Raw genomic sequence first — 21,862 nt, forward strand, 5'->3', positions numbered from 1 at the left:
ATAAATAATTTGATAAATGAGTTTGAAAATTATTTAAATTAATAATTTAAAAAAAATATTAATTTTATGAAAATATTAATAATAAAATAATATAAATAGAAAGTATAATGAATAAAATAATATAAAGTGTACTTTTAACTATATAATTATATTTTTTTTCAATTCATGTAAAATCTTTTTTTAAAATTGAAAGTATAACAGAAAATTCTAGCATGAATCCGGTATATACATTCATCAACATTATCTAAAAATTAAATAAATATTATTTAAAATATAGGCTCAAATATTAATATTTTAAAATTTTAATTAGCTAAATATACAAATTAATTTGTACATCTGAGTGCGTGCAATAATTTTACCATATGTAACCTCTCTCAAATTTAAGTATAAATAGTTGATCAGTGTAATAGTAAATTAACCTCAAACAGATTTAAATTTGTAATTGAATCAAATAATGAGTTGAGTTTGAATTGATTGATCCAGCGGTTAAATTGATGTGGCCCGATAATCTCTCTCATATAGTGTAATTGAATCTGCACAGACTTATAAACTAGTGAATTAACTTTAGGTCTAAATTTTGAGATATATTTAAGCGTTATTTGATTAAAGGTAATTCAAATAAAGAACTTAAAATTTTAAAAAAGTATTAAAATTGTGCCAAAAATTAAAGGCATCAATTATCTAAAACTGAAGACCTTTCCGGTGCACCAGTACTACTGATGCGTTCTCTGTCATGGGGTCTGTTTTAGTGTTGAGTATTGACTGCCTCTCAAGCAGTGATCATAAAAAAGAAAGAAGCAATGTTGACGGCATCAGTGGCTTTTCATCTTGTTCATTTGTTGAAATTTCTTTTTCTTTCTGAATTGTTTAAGCTCCATGTCCACAGTACAGGAAAGACGTCAGAGTTTTTACAGTTAGATTGCGTTAATTTGGAACGAAAAATTCAAGCCATACTTAACGAAGTTGGTTCTAATTCGATTTTAATCAGTTGCAAAATAAAATTATCACATGAACCGAGTGACTTCAACATTTTGAGTTTTTATACTAGATCTGGTCGTTTTATATTTTTCTTGAACAATAGGCTCCGCAATTGTAATAGGATCCCCCCAAAAGGTATTGATAAACACCCAAAATAAATTAGAGGATCACTGAATAACTCAAAAGTGTTCGGTCAAAGGAATTTCCTACAATTATCAATTTCCTCGTAAACTAAACTTGCTTCCTTAGACATCACAAACAATTAAGCAATGCTTGCATTACAAAATATCACAAATTATGCAACACTTTTAACAACAAAAAAACTCTTGCAATCAAAATGCATCAAATACCGATTCAGAAGTACGTTTACGAGGGGAAAATTAGAGGGGGCAAAAATGAAGTTATACTATGTTTAAAAAAATCAAAGAAAAAAAAAACTAGACTTGACTGTCTGAAATAAGAGAAACAAACTCACTACCAAATAAAATTTAAAGAAAAAGAAAAACGGATGCAGACCAAAACATAATTGAAATGATAAAGAGTTACTTCACTTGAAGCACTTGGCATCCAAAAGAGGCTCTCCCTCGAAAGGCTCCTGATCTTCAATCATCTGATTGACACGCTCCTTTTGAGCTTCATCAGAGAGATCGACCTTCTTCCACTCATACAGTTCCATGTCATAGCACTCGTCAATAACAAATTGTGGAATTTCTTGGCCTCGGAAAAGCCACAGCCCCTTAACCTTGTATGGAGGGTTTTCCCCAATCACTAGCATTTTTCCAAATGCATACTTGCGAGCCAGATCCATCCGTTGAAGAAATCCACTGACCTTATTCAGAGTAACAAATGACACTGTGTTCTCATCATTGTATTTATAATCACAGAACCATAGTGAGTACCCCTCAGGATCATACATATCCCAAAATCCTGCAATAGTTTTGATTGATGATAAGCAATGAACATAAACATTCACAAGTGGAAAGAAACCAAATATCTCTTGCTCTTTAATGACTCAAAAACTGACATCTCCAAGGAAGATGCCCAACTAAATTCTATATCCTGATGTCTATGCATTCAGAAATAAAACAAATTTGGAAGACTGAAAAATGTTGAATGCAATGCTCTAAGCAAAAGAAAAATGGAGAAAGGAGTCAAAAGGAGGAAATACCTTTAATTGCAACCTCGCGGAAGTTGGTCTTGGTGTTTGAGTACAGTCTCTTCCACTCATCCAGTATCATCTTACTTGGAGGCAACAAATCAAGAGGATTCTTGGGCTTGGGCTTTGGTGCCTCTTCCTCTTCCTCAGCAGCTTCTTTAGGCTTTGCTGGCTCTTTCTCCTTTTTGGCTTCTTTCTTAGGTTCATCCTTAGGCTTTGATTTAGCAGATTCTTTGGGCTGGGCAGGTTTCTTTGTGGACTGGATAGGAATAACTGATTCTGTCTGCTTGACTTCACCCAATATCTTTTTGAAATTTGGTTGATTAACCATGGTCCAGAAGTATCTCTCAACATGAGGGAATTCTGAAGTAAAGCTCTTAGTCATGAGGTAAGCAAATCCCATAGAGAGATTGCATGTGGTAATAATGTCAGCCAAGGTCACAGAATGCCCAACCAAGTAGGTGTTTGAGGCAAGATGAGTGTTCAAAGCACCCAAACCTCTCTTCAATGCAGAAATTGTAGCTTCCTCAACCTTCATATTTAACAAGTAAAATGTGCTTAGAAGGAAGCAATTCTTAGTTATAAGGAAGATTAGAATAGAATAAACCAAGTAATAAAACAATTAAATATATATTACAACATCTGTTATCAAGAAAATTCCAGACAAACCTATATTAATGTCATTTCTAAAATGTCATCATATATATGCATCTGTGCAGGATGTTATTCACTTCTTAAATTGTGATACAAGATTATTATGAATTAAATAGAACATTTACAATTGGCCAAGAAAAAAGAAACACCAGGAATGCCAGAGATATATAAAAAAATAAAATAAAGAGAATAAGAGATAAAGAACTTACTGGAGGAAGATATTGGGCATATCCCATTCTAGGTTTAATCCAAGCCAAAAGGTTGGCATCAATCTCCAATGATGCAAAATCAATCCACTGCTCAATACGTGCCTAAACATCCAAGCATAAGTAGAAAATAAGTATTATATAGGTTGGGGGAAAAAATCCAAGCATAAAAAGAATATAAGCATCATATAGGTTAAAGAAATGGAAAAAAAAAAAAAGAAACTCCTTGAAAAAAAGGGAGATGGAGAGTACTTGCAAAAAAATTAAAGCACACGGCTTTCAAAAAACCAAAAAAAAAAAAAAAAAAACTTACATAATCAATAACGGATGAACCATATAAAGGATTGTCTGCCTTCAAGCGGGTAACTGCAGAAACCATTGCATAAACATAATCAATAAAATACTCATGAAGTTTCTAAAGAAGACCAAAAGACGGGAGGCATAAAAGGGATTCTATATTCTTACCATAACGGGCAATAGCATTGCTCTCAAATACAGGTCCATCAGGTGTCTCCAACACGGGAACCTAAAAGATTAACCAAGTTATTTTCACACATCTGCAAATAACAAATGCAACACTCTTTGGCCCAACTATGAAATAAAGATGAAGAAAAAAAAATCTACCTTCCCAATTGGATTCATCTTGAGGAATTCAGGAGTTTTATTGGAGACACCCATCTCAAAATTCTCAACTAATTCAACTTTCACCTTAGAGTACTCTGCAGCAATCAGTGTCTTGAAAGCATTTTTGTTGGTCTTCCCTGAATGTAGTACCTGCAACAACATATCCAATTGATTAACAAATCAACCCTAATATATCAAAACCAAATCACATATATACAAAGTCATTAAAAAAAAGAAAAGGAAAAGGGGTATAAAGATGAATGATCATTGAATTCAATAGAATATAATAGAAGAATCGAACTCACCAGAGCCATGGCTTAACGGAAAAACTTGTAGCTCCAATTTCAGATCTGAAATAAATAAAAAATGCAATTACTTCGAATAAAAACATTGCTCAAACTTTATGATTTTCTCCTCTTCAATCAAACAATGATCAGTCCAGAACAATCAAGAACAGCTTAAAGTCCTTGAATACAAATCATAGAAGCAGAGAGATGTACAGAAAGAGAGAAATACTTGAGCGTGGGAGCGTTCTTCCGTAAGCAGGGGAAGCGACACAAACAAGAGAGAGCAGGAACGAGTGAGGAAGAGAAGTATAAGAGGTACTGAACTAGGGTTTTTGTAGAGTGCAAAAGGGCCAATATGGGTAATTTGATATTCCGCTAATGGAAATTGACTTGTGGGTTCAAATTCAGATCTGACCCGACCATTAACCATTAACTTTCTTTTTTTATTCTAACAAATAAGTTTTTTTTTAAGTGATAGAAACCAACGACCATCAAACATTATACTAAATGTTTATAATAAAATTTTATATTTATTTATATTTTTAATTAATTTTATATAACTCTCAATATAAATATTTAATTTAATAATTATTAAACTCATTTTTATATAATATTAAATTTATACTAAGTATACATATTTTCAGAATTTATTTTTATTTATTTTAAATATATTTTATTAATTAAATAAGTTAATTAACAACAATTTTCTTACTAAATTATAGTTCTATTTTTAACTTTTATCATAATTAGCGTATTTATTTTTTAAAATAATAATTTATTTGATATAATTTTATTCTTATATAAACGAGTTTAATAGTTATTAAATTAAATATTTATATTAAAGTTTATACAAAATTAATTAAATTATATATAATAAGTATATAATAAGTATATAAATTTTAAATGATATTCTAATATTAATGGTGTTTAAATTCATTAATAAATAGGGTTTAATAAACGAAAAATTGAAATTTTAATATTTATAAAAATCGAATCGAATTAGTTTTGGTCAGAAATTAAATCAAGTTGAATTGATCTAATTCGATTTGATCGGTTTGAATTTTTAATAAAATTTTTATTTTTACACTTTATTTTTAATATTTTAAAATTTAATTAAAATATTTTAATTTTAATATAATATAATATCTATATTATTAAAAATAATATATTATTATCATTAATCCGTTCGGTTTGATTTTTCTAATTTTTTTTTCGATTAAAACTGAACTGAATCGAAATAATAAAAAATTTTAAAATTAAAAATCGAATCGAAATAAATAAAAAAATAAATTAAAATTTTAAATTAATTCAGTTCGGTCGATTTTTCGATTTGAACCGAATAATGCTCGCCCATATTTTTTTTTAAATAGAAATCGAGAATTAAAGGAATACAACTTAGATCTTTTAGACACATTTATTACCAGACTAAGACCGTAAATGCTCACTCTATGAATGGTGGATATATATTAGATATAATATTTGTAAATATTAATTATATATTTATTATTTTTTATCAAATTATAAACTAATTACTTAATTTTATGATCATAAAATTAAATAATTATAAAAAATATTAAATTTTAATTATATAAAAATATTGGATTCATAATTAAATGTAAATATATTTATAGAAATTTTGTATTATTCTCTTAAATTGATTTTATATAGTAATTTGACATATACAGAATCTTATAAACTGTATTTAAAATAAATTACATGCAAAAAATAAATGAATGAATCTTCACATAATCAAATTAAAAAATTTACCTCATTTTCATTTCCTTTTAAAATAATTTTTTAAATTAAAATAATTAAATTCTTTGATTTATTGTGTTTCTCAATATGGAAATTGACACAATAAATTAATTTTTTTTAAAAAAATTTTGATGAATTGAATAAAAAAAATCTAAATATTTATATTAATCTACATTTATATACAAAACTACAAATCTTGAGAAATGTAATTGATATTTTTAAATTTTAGCAATAATAACTTTATTTAATTTTTAAATAAGAATTTAAAAATAAATAATTATAATATTTTTTACTATCACATAATTAAATGATAAATTAATGTGAAGAAATGATAAGTGATACTAATTTTTGTTTTATTATGATAATTAATAATAAAATAAAAAATAATAATTAATATAATTAATATATTTCAATTAATAAAATGAAAATTATTACTCCCATTTTTCATTAATACATGTGCCACCACAAATCATTGGAAGGACAAAGGGCAAATTCGTCATTTAACTCATTAAAACAGACTGGAAGACTGACAGTGGAGTAAAGCGGGCCCACGGGATTGCTGTCATCAAGGGTATTTTTGAAATTTCGGATTTCTTAGATTTCTTTTAAATATAATTTTAAGAAAAAATCAGATACTGTTGTCTTCTTCGTTTTCTTTCTCTTTTATTTTCTATTGTTTTCTTAAAGCAACCGATTCTCAAGGAGCAGAGATTTTCTCTCCCTAGAAAGAAATGGCGAGGAGACCAGATGAGGAATATGATTACCTTTTCAAGGTTGTATTAATAGGCGATTCTGGTGTAGGAAAATCCAATCTTCTTTCCCGATTTACTCGCAACGAGTTCTGTTTGGAATCCAAGTCCACCATTGGTGTTGAATTTGCTACTCGTACTCTTCAAGTATTTTCTCTATTCTCTCACTAAAACACTTTATATCTCTCTTGAATTTTCTTCGTATAAAAGTATGAGTATCATTTAGTGGGATTTTTTGTTGATCTTGTTCGATTTGTGTCTGTGGCAGTCCTTTTTCAAGTAAAATTTTGATCTTATGCTGTTGAATTTGGAGTTTTTTTATTCGATCTGACTTGGTTTTTGATGGGTGTTCTTACTTTTATTTATCAGTTATAAGCATGCTGATTTTGCTCTCGAATTTGAATTTTTTTTTATCAAGTTTCTTTCTCCAGTATGTGAAATAGATCTAGTTTTGTTTTCTTATTAGTTATCATTATTGTTATTGTTTTGAGTTGGTACTTGTGATCTTTGCTGCCAATTGGCTTGGTGTATGCTTTTGGTGATAGGAATTCTGTGATATGTGAGTGAAAATGGAACAACGTTTCTTTCTTTCTTTGAGGAAAAAAAAAAGAGTAAAAGATAAGAGAAGTAAAAAAAAATGAAAAATAAAAAATCTTAACACAAATGATCTCAATGAAAGGCCTTCTGAAAATGAACATAGGAAACCATAACTTCTGCCTCTGCGTAGATTTCTACTAGCATGGAAAATAATGTGAACCATGTTAAGACATAGTTGTTAGAATCTTACAATTTTTTATTTGATTCCTAGGATTCAATTTGATTTTTCACTCTACCGATTTGAATCTATGGGATGAATTTTAAATGTAACTAAGCCGTGACTGAATCTTATTTGATCTGAATCTATTGAGTCCGCCCATTCTTTTTTCTAGAGGGTTATCAAGATCTTATAGTTTCAAATTTTAATATTTCAATTTATTTTAATGTGAAAAGTATGTATACAACTTTTATTTAGCTTTTCCCCCTATCCCTTTTTTTCTTCTCCCACTCCTTTCTTTTTCTTTTTCCTTGTTTTGTTAATTTACTTCTCCAATTACAGTTGTCAAAATTTATGACACTTTAATTTAACTCATTACCATTTTTATTATTAAATATTTGATTAAATTTAAATGGGATTTTCAATATATAATTTAAGAGTTTATAATTAATAACATAAAAAACCACATAACATAATAAGAATGTAGTCTTTTATTGTAAAGCATCATTAGCCGAATAATAATTCGGCATTTGTCAAAATATATTATTGGGATATTTTCTTTTTATTTTCAGAATATATATTATTTTCTTCAATTTTGAGAATCTCCCTATTGATTTTCTATTCTTGATTCATAAAGTCAATATCTAGATTTGACAACAAATATTTGATCGTAGCAAGTATTTAATATAATATGATCAGTTAAAATTGGTGAGGAGATTGTTGTAATTTGCCTACAGAGATGGTGGTATCTTTAGTCATCAGCATTAAGCCTTTGAGCCTGTTTCTTTAGTCATACTCATACGTATCTACTGAGAGGACATGACAGTAATTTTCATCAAGGAAATCCTGTCTGGTTTTGTGATAGGGAAACTTACAATGGTCGGTTAATTTCTTACTTAGAGACTTAACTGAAGAAATGGAGGAGCAGAATTAGCCTGAGAGATGTATGCTTGTTATGACACTAACAAATACCGAATTAGTCGACTTACACTAATGTTCAGTTTTAATTTCTTACGTATTTTGTTTGAAATTGATATAGTTATTGATGTTTGTAAGATGGTGAGATAATTTTATATTTGACCCTAAGCTGTTAATGAGTAGCCTGTTAATCATTGGAATACCATCTTCTGGAGAGTTTTCGGCCTTAAGGACTTAGCTGCATTATTCTTGAACCTTTGAGGCAATGCCTACTTGCCCTATACGTGTTTCTCAGAACTTCCTTCTGAAGAATGGAGCATCAATCAGAATTTTGTCGAATCAATATAAATTGTATGCAATTCCTTATTGTTACATATTATTGAAGCAATCAGGCCATGTTACTTCTTTATTTTGTTTATGTTGCCTAAGTAGTTCATTGAAGTGTGATGTGCACCCTTCTGACCTTGATAGTCGTCAAGAGGATGAGTTATGTCTTATAGTCCATGAGAGCTCATTGTTAAGTCATAGAGTCTAAGTTATTTACAAATTTTAAGTTTGAAAATTTGCATTTCGCCTCAATTTCGGTATTTTTATGTAAGGCAAGTATCCATGATTGATCCATCGTAGTAAGTCCAAAAGCATCATCTTGTTTTGCTAAAGAGATGAAGTTATATACTGTTTTCAGGTTGAAGGAAGGACTGTGAAAGCTCAAATATGGGACACTGCAGGGCAGGAACGATACAGAGCAATAACCAGTGCCTATTATAGAGGTGCACTTGGAGCTCTTCTAGTATATGATGTTACAAAACCAACAACATTCGAAAACGTCAGCCGCTGGCTGAAGGAGCTGAGAGACCATGCCGATGCCAATATTGTGATCATGCTAATCGGTAACAAGACTGACCTGAAACATCTCCGAGCAGTAGCTACCGAGGATGCTCAAGGTTATGCAGAGAGAGAAGGACTCTCATTTATTGAAACGTCGGCTCTTGAAGCAACAAATGTTGAGAAGGCTTTCCAGACAATTCTGTCCGAAATATATCGGATAATTAGTAAGAAATCACTTTCATCAGAAGAACAAGCACCTGCCAATATCAAAGAAGGGAAGACCATTGTGGTTGGAGGAGGTGAGGGTAATAATAAGAAACCTTGCTGCTCTTCTTCTTAATAATACATCAATTTACACCACCCTTGTTGGGTTCACTGTCGTATGTGTTGTTGGATTTTGCATGAGATGCCTTACAGCTTTTTATCGTTTTGATGTTGTATCTTTATATATTCATTTTGCTTCAATACATTTTTGCCATGGTTTCTTCTCTTTTTTCTCCTTAAGCACCCTTTTGCAAATTGGGGACATGGTAATTCCATCTTGAATTCTTGGAAATTAGCTTAAATCCATTCTAGGATGTTGCCTGTATTTGTATTTATTTATTTCCTTTGTTTTATAATTTTAGTTTTTTTTTAATTATTTTAAAATTATTTTCCATTTAAGTTAATTTATAACTTGAATATTATAATTGTATTTGATTTTATTTTATTTTTAAAATATTTTTTATTTTTCTAAATGAGTATTTAAAATATTTATTAATATTTAATAAAATTTAATATTTTTTAAAAATTAATGGCTTTAAAAATTAATAAAAAATTATTTTTTTTAATACGAGTAGAAAAATAAGATGTTCTGTAGGATGAGACCGTTAATAATTTCGCCATCCAAATACCAATTGACGGCACTATCAAGCCAATTATTACATGCGGGACCCTTCATTGACAATATGGTGTTGAAATTTGAATTCACGACAAAGAGAATAAAAAACTATGACGAAAGAACAATGAAGAAGAAGCGAATACAGCTGAAAGCATCACCCAAAATAAATGCTTTGACCCAGTTATGTCACTGTGAGAATGAAATGGAGAATGCTTCTTTTTGACAAAAGCAGGGACGGGGGAAAAAGAAAGACATTCAGAATTCTGAATGCTGTAATCTGTAATGATTGCCCCTTGACAAAAATTTAAGCAAGCATGGCACACTAATGTTCCATTCATCTAATACGCTTCATGGGAATAGTTCTTTTCTAGAATTTCAAGCAAACACCGACAGCCATGAATGTACAATCCAAGACTATAAATGTAGAATGGGATGGTAGATCTAATCTTTTATGCAAATTTTGATTTTGGCAATAATTTCCACAATCAAAACCATACTTCAAAAGCAAATGAAAATAGTAATAGAAGCCTAGGAGTAGCATTTGAATGATATTTCATTTGGTTCCTTCCAATGCTATTTTTTGATAAACGGCATATAATCAAAATTTGGCTAAGTTGTATGGAAAAAATACATGATCAAATATATACTTGCACTTCTATATTATTTTACATCAATCTATTAATTACACTTAATTAAAATTAGTTAAATATATATTTACACTTCTATATTATTTTATATTAATTTATTAAATATACTTAATTAAAATTAAAATTTATTAAACTCTTAAACTTATAAAAACCGTAAAGATTAAATACAAATTAATTATATCATTAAAAAAATAAAAAATAATTTAACTTATAGCTAAACTTTACTTATTGAACTCTAAATTTTTGTAAAATAATAAAATTCTATTAGTCTAATTCATCAATTTATAAGAATTCAAAGTATAATTAGCAAAATTTAAAACATAATCAGTATATATGATCAATTTTTTATTTTTTTCTTATAAATTATCGATACTATGATTAATTTGTGTTTAATTGTTATGTTTTTTTAAATTCAGATGTTAAATAGATTATAATTTTAATTCAAAAGTTCAATAGGTTAGTAAGTATTAACATAGAAGTGTAAGTATATATTCAACCAAAAAAGCATGCTAGGAGATTGACTGATGCAACACTATAGGGTTGTAAACACCCTACTTTACAGGGGCAAATAGCGTGGTAATGGCCATTTTTTTTCAAGGAAATGTAATTTCATTTTTCACAGACAACCACACAACATTTTACGGCATCTAATTGATCCATATGATAACAACGTCCACAACATAATTATAACAATCTTATGACAGGACATTAAAATACACGTAAATGGCTAACCACAACAGTTGTTCTTCTGCTGGATTGGCTGTCCCTTCATTTGAACAGTTCCTGTTGATTTGCTTGCAGTTGGCTGGCTACCCAATCTGCACAATTTTGTTAAATCAAAAGATGAGCATTAACAATGAATTATTTCTCTCAACCCCTCTCTCTCTCTCTCTCTCTCTATATATATATATATATATATATATACACACATACATCTCAAAGGTGCAAAGACCAATATGAAAACACTCCATTTCTACAATATGGGACAAGGACCTAATTCACTTCTCACGAGCTCTCCGTGAATCAATTTGCAAACGTACATTTGATACAATTATGTTGAATATAGCAAATCAATAAATCCAAAGCAGGTAAAAGATGAAGATATCAAAGTATTTGAATAATAAATAATAATTTCCAAGACCAACTAACATTCACAATTTTTTTTTTTCTTTAAAAAGCACATGAAATAAAAGTAGCAAAGTTCATCAGCAGTTTTACTTTTTCTTAATTTCCCCAGCCATGGTCAAGAAAGCCTGCTCCACATTAATCGAATCTTTAGCACTCGTCTCTAGGAAAGGAATTCCAAGCTCATCTGCAAATGCCTGCATTTCATTCAGATGCAAAAAGCAAGGTATAAAATTAAACCAGAAGTCACAATAATTCAGGCTCAATTAATCAACCTCAAAGGTCAGCACTTCACTCAAACTTGAAACCAACGGGAAAAGAAAACTTGATTCATATACATCAAAAGGATCTCTTTGTTCTTTACATATTAAAATACAAGAGCATACATACCCTGTTGATATGGAAAGCCATGGCTATGCCAAAATAAAACTTTAAGAGAAATTTTTCCATCATTGCAAGAAATGTGGTTCAAAGCATCTTTTTCATAAGATTAAGCAAAAAGAAAAGCTTTTTGTTTCTGAAACACGGCTGATTTCACATGTCAATGACCAAGTAATTGGTAATGTATACAAAATACTCTGGCGACCATTTTTGTATTTACCATCTGCTAATAAGTAGGAGCATAAATTACTAGGCAAGATTAGCATGTAGAATCAGCATAGAGCTTCCCATTGCTAAGCACACTTGGTGAGAAGAAACTGTAAATAAAAGAATGCACGAGGTAACAAATGTAACCAACTCTACCTTTGCAGTTTGTGTGTCCACAACCTTGTTCTCAACTAGATCACATTTATTTCCAACTAAAAGTTTGCACACGCTATCATTTGCATATCTGTCAATCTCATTCAACCACTGCTTGACATTGTTGAAGCTCTCCATCTCAGTAACATCATAGACTATCTGTGACAATCACCACAAAAATCAGAGGTCTCAGGCCCTTAAAATTACTTCATATAGGAGGTTAGGAATCAAAACATCATCAATGTAAAGTGGTACATATGTAAAATTCAAAAAATCATGCCATAAGATCCCCAACAACAGTTAATATACTCATTATCAGCATAAAGAAATAAGAAATCAGAAAGAAGTGAAGGAAAAGGGATCATAAAGCAGTGAGGCAGGAAGCTGGACCCAACAATGCACATTAGTAAGCTCCAAAAAATACAACAGCATAATCATATGTGATAATAATAATAATAATAATAAAAGCACAAGCAGAAAGAAAATCAAGTTTATTTTCTGAAAGGAATGGAGGAATGATTTTAATCTAAGCCATCTCTCTGCGGAGAAAAATAGCAGGGCAGTTTTGTGTGATAAATAAGCATCGACCATCATCAATGGGAGGTCAGAGACACAGAGAGGAGAATGGGAGGGGGATGTCAGGGCTCTCTGCTAGAATTGATTGTTTCACAGGGCTCTCTGCTACAGAGATAGTGCAGCCAAATATTAATTGCATCACATTAGCAGCATTTACATCATCCACAACATCATACAAAATGTAATTTGCAAGGAGCCTAGGATCTATCAAATTCCAACATGATTATGCTACAAGGACACAAAGATCAATCACAATATAAGTTTTTCCGATTCCATACAATGGTAAGCCAAAATTCCTTACAATTATCCCATGTGCACCTCGGTAATAGCTACTGGTTATAGTCCGGAAACGCTCCTGTCCAGCAGTATCCCACTGAAAAAAGAAAGAGAAAAGATAAAATTGAAGTGGGATGAAGATGAAACATATTTGAAACGACAATAATGCAACTTTTCCAGACAATTCTTAGGGACTGAAAAGTGAAATCCATGCCAACTTGATTGTTTAAGCATGTACTTATTAACAAATTGACGATCTCTATCATAGAACCCCGAACCAACATATACATAAATATCAAAACAGAGCTAGATCCTGAGTTACTCACAATCTGCAGCTTAATTGTCTTGCCATCCAGCTCCACAGTTCTGATTTTCTACAAAATCATCAACAAATTAACGCTGCTTGAACTTTCACGCACAAGTCATGAAAAATACACAAATATAAATAAAAATGGCAGAGAAAGAAAGAGTAGAGAAGCTCACAAAATCAACACCAATAGTACTGATATAGCTGTCCACATAAGAATCGTCCTGAGAATTTAAGAAACACAGATAAAGCTCAATTTTAAATATTACATAAATACTAAAAGCTCAAGCTCTAACTCATTTCACTTATCTCCTGAATTACACGCATAAATTATTTACATTTAATTAAAAAAAATAACAAATTTATGAAAAAACAGCAAAGTCAAGAAAAGTCAAGCTCACGGCAAATCTAAGAAGCAGACACGATTTTCCAACGGAGGAGTCTCCGATTAGCAGCAGCTTAAAGAGATAATCGCTTGAAAAAATAGCAACAGAAAAACAAGTGTAAGCAATAATGCGAATCTAGGAAGAGAAAGAGAGAAAGAAATGCAAAAATAGGGCTTACTATTCGTTGCTCATGATTCGGAAGTGTAAAATCCAGTGGAGTAATTTTCTCGGGGTTTCTCTTCGAGAAAGAAAAGCAAAGCGTAAGAGAGAGAGAGAGAGGTTAAAGGGCAGTCGCCGGGCAGAGAGTGGCTACAGTAGAGAAGGCGAAATTTTATTTTATTTTTAAACTAATAATCATAGTTAGTACATAAGTAAATAATAATTAAAAATATTCGAAGCTGGGCTTTTCATTATCATCGTGGCTGTCCACGATGTCATGAACAACGCTATCTTTGTTGTTTGACAGTTGGGCTCCACCTCTGATAGATAATTTTTATAGTGAGACTTGCATCGGTTTGATTTTCAATTAGATCAACTATATTGCACTCGCTAAATTGATGAACAATTATAAATTATAGAGTCGTATTTAGTCTAAATTGAAAAGATTCATCAAATTAAATTAATTTAAAATTTTAATTTAATTTTTTATTTATTTTAATTTAATTTAATTTAATTTTTAATTTAAAAAATTTTAATTATTTTAGTTGAATTTAATTTTAATTATAAAAAAATAAAAAATTAAATCAAACTAATAATATGTTATTTTTAATATTATAAAGAGATTATATTCTATTAAAATTAAAATATTTTAATAAAATTTTAAAATATTAAAATAAAGTGTAAAAATAAAAAATTTATTAAAAATTTAAATCAATAAATTAAATTTAATTAAACTGAATTAAATCTATTTAATTTTATTTAATTTTTAATTAAAATTAATTTAATTTAATTTTTATAAATATTAAAATTTCAATTTTAATTTATTTAATTTAATTTTAAATCAAATCCACTCAGTCCACCGTTTTACGTTCCCTTTCATCGAGCGCTGATTTTGCTTTTAGATTTCAAATTTTTATTTTTTATATGGTTTTTATTTTTTATATGGTTTTTGGTGATTTTATCTTGTTGGATGATTTTCTTATGGTGTCGATCAGGATTTTATTTGTTATTTTTATTTATTATTTCGATGATTTATTAAATTAATTAAATTGAATTAATTAAATTAAAATATTAAAATTCTTAATAAATAATTAAAAAATTGAATTTAAACTATTCAGTAACCGAGCTCAATATTAGATAAAATTTTGCTAATATTTTTATATTTTTGTAATTTTTTTTTCATTTATCTTATTATGAATTTGTTGAATATCAAAGATTTTTAAAATTTTTTGTTATTTTAATTTCACAATTTTATGTTTTTTTTTTCTCCGTTATTTATGGAAATTAAAATTTTGAAATTGCATATGGCAAAACCACAACTAAACATGAAAAACATGGAAATAAAAGAAGAGTAAAAAGAGAAGAAAAACAATAATGGAAACAGAAAGAAGAAAAATATGCTTATATCATAGATTAAATACCTGAATTGGTTATTTCTATTTTGTTAATCATGAGATAATTTAATTGCTATTTCTATTTTAAATTAATATTATCCTTTTTGAATTATATATTTTAATGCTTTGTTTGAAGGGAAGGAATTGGGGAGAAAAGAAAAAAAAATCCCATTAAATTCTCTTATTTGGACAATCATTAAAAGAGAAAAATGAAAATAAATTGTACCCTAAAATATTTGCCTCTAATTAGGCGGAAAATAGGAGTAAGCATTCGGTGGTTCAGTTTAAAACTGAATCGAACTGAATAAATCGAAAATCGAAATTTTAGTGTTTATAAAAATCGAACCGAATTGATTTTAGTCAGAAACTGAACTGAATTGTATCAATCTGATTCAGTTCGATTCGGTTCGGTTTGATCGGTTTCAATTTTTAATAATTTTTTTATTTTTTACACTTTATTTTTAATATTTTAAAATTTAATTAAAATATTTTAATCTTAATATAATTTAATTTCTCTATATTATTAAAAAACATATTATTATCACTAATCGATTCAATTCAATTTTTTTGGTTTTTTTATGATCAAAACCGAATCGAATCGAAATAACTGAAATTTTTAAAATTAAAAATCAAACTGAATTGAAATATATAAAAAATCGAATCAAAATTTTAAATCAATTTGATTCGATCAAATTTTTCAATTTGAACCGCTCACCCTAATAAAAATGAAGAGTATTTAAGATTATTTACGTGAAAAAGTCTTTAATGCCCTTTAAATTTATTGTGAATTGTTTTTGGATTTGTGGTTTCATGTTTTTTGTGTTTTTCTTTTTGCTATTTAATATTAGAAAATATAATATTTTATTACTAAAAAAAGTATTTTATTGATTTATGACTAATTTAACCTTAAATAAAAGATGCATAAGAATTGGCAAAAAAAAAAAATTTATTTAACCTTTAATAAAGAATCAACATATTTATTTTTACTGGCATACGCAATCTAATAATTTGATAAAAGATTTCCCTAAACTCGATTTATATAAATTAATAAAAATTATTTTTATATTTTTGAATTATGTCAAAATTAATATCTATAATTTTTTATTTAAAATTTAATAATTTAATCTTTTTTATTTTGATTACATCAAATTGAAAAAGTCCATCCATTAAATTTTTGTTAATTATTTTTTAAATAACTAAAATATTAAATATAAAATATAGTGGCTAAAATATTAAAATTTTAAAATATAGTGTGTAAAATATTAAAATAAAGAACATAATATTATTTTTTTAAAAAATATTTTCCCATAGACTATTGACACAATAAGCCTACATAAAAAATTAATTAGTATTTATATAATTACGAATTGGTTTATAATTAATTTAATATAAAACTATATTTTATAATAATATTTATAATTTTTTTATATATTTTTATTTAAAAATTTAAATTTAAATATTATTTAAAAATATTAAATTTTTTAAATAAAAATTATTAACGAAAAATATTTTTTATATAAATTATTAATTAAAATATATAATATTAAATAAATTTAGATTTTATTTAAATAATAATAATTAAATTTGAGATCAATTTGAATAATTTAAATTAATTTTTAATAAATTTAGAATGAATTCGGACATTATTTATATAAATAACGGATTTAGAAATTTAGTTTTCGCGATATTCTACCCCTTTAAAGGCATCCAATCGGAGGACACGTGGACCAATAAAATCTTGGGCTTCCATAAACCCTAGTTTCTGTTGTTGTCATACTTCCGCAAACCACAGCAACTTCAACCAGTTTCAAAGCCGCAAAAAGTATATTTCTCCTCTCTGTGGTCGAACAAAAATAGTCTCCAATTCTCGCTCGCTGGCTCTTAATTTGCTCAAGCACAAAGTTCAAGTCTTTCATCGGAATGCCCTTCGCCAATCGGTCGTGAAGCAGAGGTAATTGCTTTATGATCCATCATCTATGTAATTTTTTAAATCAGTGATGTTTTATATGGATTGTTAATTGATTATTTAGTGGTTTTAATTGGAAATTGTTCTTCATTTTCTGATATTTAGCTTTATTGATGTGTGTTTAGACGAGAAGGAAAATGAATTATTTTGGGTTGTCAAAATCGTTGGTTAGTTTGCTTCTATATCTCGTTTTGACTTACAAAATGAATCGTTTGGATGTGAAGTTTGATAGTTTGGCCTTCAATTTTGTATGATTCAGGAGGAATCTAATGTAATTTACTGTATTAAGTTTGAAAAGTTCCCTATAATATAAGCATATTTAAGTTAATTTATTAGAAAAATTTGTTAGTTTGATGTATGCCAAAATTGATCACATGAATGCTTGTTTTATTAGTGAGGGAGTTGATTACTGGTTTGCACTTAGCTGTACCTTCAATGCCAAAATTTATTTGTTTTTGGCTTACATACTGATCTTAGTATATATATATTTTTAATTGCAGTGCCCATCAATTTTGTGAAATGGCAACAGACAGTGCAAAGAGCTTTGCAAGGAGGGACCGTCTCTTGGAGATTGAGCAGAAGGTTCGAGGCTGGTGGGATGAGAAAGATGTGTTCAGGGCTGAACCTGGCGAAAAGCCTCCTGTACCAGATGAGAAGTTCTTTGGCAACTTTCCATTTCCTTACATGAATGGATTTTTGCATCTTGGACATGCATTCTCGTTGTCCAAGCTTGAATTTGCTGCTGCTTATCATAGACTACGGGGTGCTAATGTGCTCTTGCCATTTGGTTTTCACTGCACTGGTATGCCTATCAAGGCCTCAGCTGATAAACTTCGTCGGGAGATTCAACAGTTTGGTGATCCGCCTGATTTTGCTAGAGAAGTGGAGGAGCAAGAAGAGTCACAACCAGAACCTGACGATGATCATGGAAGTGTGCCATTAGATAAGTTCAAGGGCAAAAAGTCCAAGGCTGCAGCAAAATCAGGGGGACAAATGTTTCAGTGGGAAATTATGCGCAGTTTTGGGCTTTCTGACAGTGAGATATCAAAGTTCCAAGATCCATACGAATGGCTGAGGTTCTTTCCTCCATTAGCCATGGAGGATCTTAAGGCTCTTGGCTTGGGCTGTGATTGGAGACGCTCTTTTGTCACTACAGATATAAACCCATACTTTGATTCTTTTGTGCAGTGGCAGATGAGGAAACTAAAATCCATGGGTAAGATTGTCAAAGATGTGCGCTACACAATTTACTCTCCTTTGGATGGCCAGCCATGTGCAGATCATGACAGGGCAAGTGGTGAAGGTGTGCAGCCCCAAGAATATTCCCTCATAAAGATGGAGGTGTTGCCACCTTTCCCTGTGAAACTGGGGCCTTTAGAAGGGAAAAGAGTGTTTCTAGCTGCAGCTACATTGAGACCGGAGACGATGTATGGACAAACGAATGCGTGGGTCTTGCCTGATGGTAAATATGGAGCTTTCGAAATCAATGAGACGGATGTGTTCATCCTCACAGAGAGAGCAGCCCTCAACCTTGCCTATCAGAACTTTTCAAAGTTCCCCCAGAAAACTAGTTGCTTGGTTGAGCTAACTGGTTATGATCTTATTGGTCTTCGCTTGAAGTCTCCCCTTTCTTTCAATGAGGTCATATATGCTCTTCCCATGCTGACCATTCTGACAGACAAAGGCACTGGGATTGTGACTAGTGTACCTAGTGATGCCCCTGATGATTATATGGCTTTGCATGACTTGAAAGCAAAACCGGCTTTCAGGGCAAAGTATGGTGTGAAAGATGAATGGGTATTGCCCTTTGATATTGTACCAATCATCAATATTCCAGAATTTGGAGATAGGGCAGCAGAAAAAGTCTGTGTGGATCTGAAAATTAAGAGCCAAAATGAGAAAGAGAAACTTGCAGAAGCAAAGAGGTTAACATACCTGAGAGGATTCACGGAGGGAACAATGGTTGTTGGAGAGTTTGCAGGGAGAAAAGTTCAAGAAGCAAAACCATTAATTAAGGCCAAGCTCATTGAGACTGGCGAGGCAGTTATGTATAGTGAACCTGAGAAACGGGTTATGTCAAGGTCTGGTGATGAATGTGTTGTGGCACTCACTGACCAATGGTACATTACATATGGGGAAGAAGAATGGAAGAAATTGGCTGAGGAATGCTTATCGAATATGAATCTCTACTCTGATGAGACACGACATGGCTTTGAGCACACCTTGAGCTGGTTAAATCAGTGGGCTTGTTCGCGATCTTTTGGGCTTGGGACTCGCATTCCCTGGGATAAAGATTTCCTTGTTGAATCCTTGTCTGACTCCACTATCTACATGGCTTATTACACTGTTGCCCACCTGCTTCATAAGGATGACATGTATGGTACAAGCAAGTCTCATCCTATTCAGCCCGAGCAAATGACTGATGAGATCTGGGATTTTATCATCTGCGGTGGCCCATACCCCAAATCATCTGCTATACCTTCATCTATACTTGATAAGATGAAGCAGGAGTTCGAATATTGGTACCCATTTGATCTTCGAGTCTCTGGTAAGGACCTCATACAGAATCATTTGACATTCAGCATTTACAATCATACTGCAATCATGGCCAAGCACCACTGGCCTCGTGGATTCAGGTGTAACGGGCACATTATGCTCAATTCTGAAAAGATGAGCAAGTCTACAGGAAATTTTAGGACAATCCGGCAGGCTATTGAGGAATTTTCTGCTGATGCTACACGATTCTCTCTTGCTGATGCTGGGGATGGCGTTGATGATGCAAACTTTGTGTTTGAAACTTCAAATGCTGCAATCCTCCGCCTCACTAAAGAGATTGCATGGATGGAAGAGGTTCTGGCTGCAGAATCATCTCTGAGAACAGGTCCCCCATCTACTTATGCTGATCGAGTGTTTGCAAATGAGATGAATATTGCAGTCCAAATGACTGAGAAAAATTACCGGGAATACATGTTTAGAGAAGCGCTGAAAACTGGATTTTATGATTTGCAAGCTGCCAGGGATGAGTACAGGTTCTCATGTGGCAGTGGGGGCATGAATCGTGACTTAATATGGCGTTTTATGGATGTGCAGACGCGGCTTATTACTCCTATCTGTCCACACTACGCAGAATACGTTTGGAGGGAGCTTCTGAAGAGGAATGGCTTTGTGGTGAAAGCAGGCTGGCCTATGGCTGGTTCTCCTGACCTAACTTTGAAGGCTGCCAACAAGTACTTGCAGGACTCAATTGTTCTGATGAGGAAGCTGCTTCAAAAGCAACTTTTAGGTTCAAAGAAGGGCAATAAGAAGGGAGCTCCAGTCACAACACTAACTGAAAGCAAGATAACGGGTTTGATATATGTGAACGAGGAATTCGATGGATGGAAGGCAGAATGCTTGAGGATACTTCAAAGCAAATTCGATTACAAGACCCGTGTTTTTGCTCCAGATGGAGAGATAATGGAGGCACTAAAGAATAGTTCTGTTGGCCAGTCCACAACTTTTAAACAAACACAAAAACTTTGTATGCCTTTCTTGAGGTTCAAAAAGGATGAGGCCATTTCAATTGGGCCTCAGGCCTTGGATCTGAGGCTGCCATTTGGAGAGATTGAGGTCCTTCAGGAGAACTTGGATTTGATTAAGAGACAAATTGGGCTTGAAGAGGTGGAAGTATTATCTGTTGCGAACCCTGATGCTATTTCTAAAGCTGGTTCCTATTCGTCACTGCTGAATCAGAATCCTCCTTCACCTGGTAACCCAACTGCCATCTTCTTGACCAGGTGAGTGAATTCTTCACTTGCATTTATTGGAACATCTCTATCTCCAAATACAAAACTTAGATATTTTTTAGACTCTGATGGGTCTTTTCTTTGATTATTTATTGTTGGTGTTATTCCTTCAATGCCCTGATAGTCCCTCTTTTTCTCTGTATTAACAGTAGCTGACAACAACACACACAGAAACAAGACGGAAGGGTTCGGCATTTAGATCAGAGAGCTGATGATATTGTTATATGCACTACCTTGGCGGAAAAGTAAATGGGAACGAATCGAGGTTCGGTGAGGAATTTGCTTCTGGAAGTAGCTCATTCTGTCTGGAAAATCATGTTATGCTGCAAAAAACTTGAAGTGTCCTTTTGTTTTTTTGTTAATTATTTTTTTGTTCCATCTTATTATATGGATTATAGAAGTTTTGTATTTTGAAAACTACATTTCTGGTGGAAAATCTGTAGCAGCTACTCTCTTATTTGAAGGCCAAGTCAAAAGTATGAAGTTTGTGAATCTCCTTACTCGTATCATGGAAATCTAATTCACTAATTTTTTTTTTGTTTTTTGTAGATTTTTAAGGTTCTATGATCTACTTAATTAGAGATAAGCTTTTGATAGATTAAAGAATTCAATCAATACTGGTTAAGTGGGTGACTTGAACTAATGACAATTAGGAGAAATGTTACAGCTAATGGTGCTTGTGACAGTCTAAGCAATGTAATGCAAGGGATA

General features: G+C 31.0%; 4 protein-coding genes across 5 annotated transcripts; 2 read left to right on the top strand and 2 right to left on the bottom strand.

The window, feature by feature from the left end:
• Positions 1–1,308: 1,308 nt before the first annotated feature.
• Positions 1,309–4,269, bottom strand: LOC110619637 (elongation factor 1-gamma). 2 transcript variants are annotated; one of them, XM_021763162.2, is made up of 8 exons: positions 4,135–4,269; positions 3,924–3,968; positions 3,619–3,768; positions 3,460–3,520; positions 3,308–3,360; positions 2,998–3,099; positions 2,147–2,666; positions 1,309–1,905 (listed from the first exon to the last, which is right to left on the bottom strand). In XM_021763162.2, the coding sequence occupies exons 2-8, from the start codon at positions 3,930–3,932 to the stop codon at positions 1,526–1,528; spliced, it is 1,275 nt and encodes a 424-aa protein (XP_021618854.1). In that variant the 5' UTR covers positions 3,933–3,968; positions 4,135–4,269; the 3' UTR covers positions 1,309–1,525. The 2 variants fall into 2 exon arrangements, with proteins under 2 accessions (XP_021618854.1, XP_021618853.1); XM_021763161.2 differs by lacking the exons at positions 3,924–3,968; positions 4,135–4,269 and having other exon boundaries at positions 3,619–3,780.
• A 2,025-nt stretch (positions 4,270–6,294) lies between these two features.
• On the top strand, positions 6,295–9,399 carry LOC110618521 (ras-related protein RABA2a). Its single transcript, XM_021761665.2, has 2 exons — positions 6,295–6,556; positions 8,767–9,399. The coding sequence occupies exons 1-2, from the start codon at positions 6,392–6,394 to the stop codon at positions 9,247–9,249; spliced, it is 648 nt and encodes a 215-aa protein (XP_021617357.1). The 5' UTR covers positions 6,295–6,391; the 3' UTR covers positions 9,250–9,399.
• Positions 9,400–11,005: 1,606 nt separating this feature from the next.
• Positions 11,006–14,188, bottom strand: LOC110619405 (ras-related protein RABD1). Its single transcript, XM_021762833.2, has 8 exons — positions 14,026–14,188; positions 13,863–13,935; positions 13,638–13,685; positions 13,481–13,528; positions 13,180–13,251; positions 12,306–12,461; positions 11,655–11,758; positions 11,006–11,254 (listed from the first exon to the last, which is right to left on the bottom strand). The coding sequence occupies exons 1-8, from the start codon at positions 14,037–14,039 to the stop codon at positions 11,164–11,166; spliced, it is 606 nt and encodes a 201-aa protein (XP_021618525.1). The 5' UTR covers positions 14,040–14,188; the 3' UTR covers positions 11,006–11,163.
• A 2,974-nt stretch (positions 14,189–17,162) lies between these two features.
• LOC110619404 (leucine--tRNA ligase, cytoplasmic) lies at positions 17,163–21,643 on the top strand. The gene is made up of 3 exons (XM_021762832.2): positions 17,163–17,351; positions 17,867–21,142; positions 21,301–21,643. The coding sequence occupies exons 2-3, from the start codon at positions 17,886–17,888 to the stop codon at positions 21,305–21,307; spliced, it is 3,264 nt and encodes a 1,087-aa protein (XP_021618524.1). The 5' UTR covers positions 17,163–17,351; positions 17,867–17,885; the 3' UTR covers positions 21,308–21,643.
• The last annotated feature ends 219 nt before the right edge of the window (positions 21,644–21,862 follow it).

The sequence above is a fragment of the Manihot esculenta genome, chromosome 7, assembly GCF_001659605.2.
Source record: "Manihot esculenta cultivar AM560-2 chromosome 7, M.esculenta_v8, whole genome shotgun sequence".
NCBI classification, from domain to species: domain Eukaryota; kingdom Viridiplantae; phylum Streptophyta; class Magnoliopsida; order Malpighiales; family Euphorbiaceae; genus Manihot; species Manihot esculenta.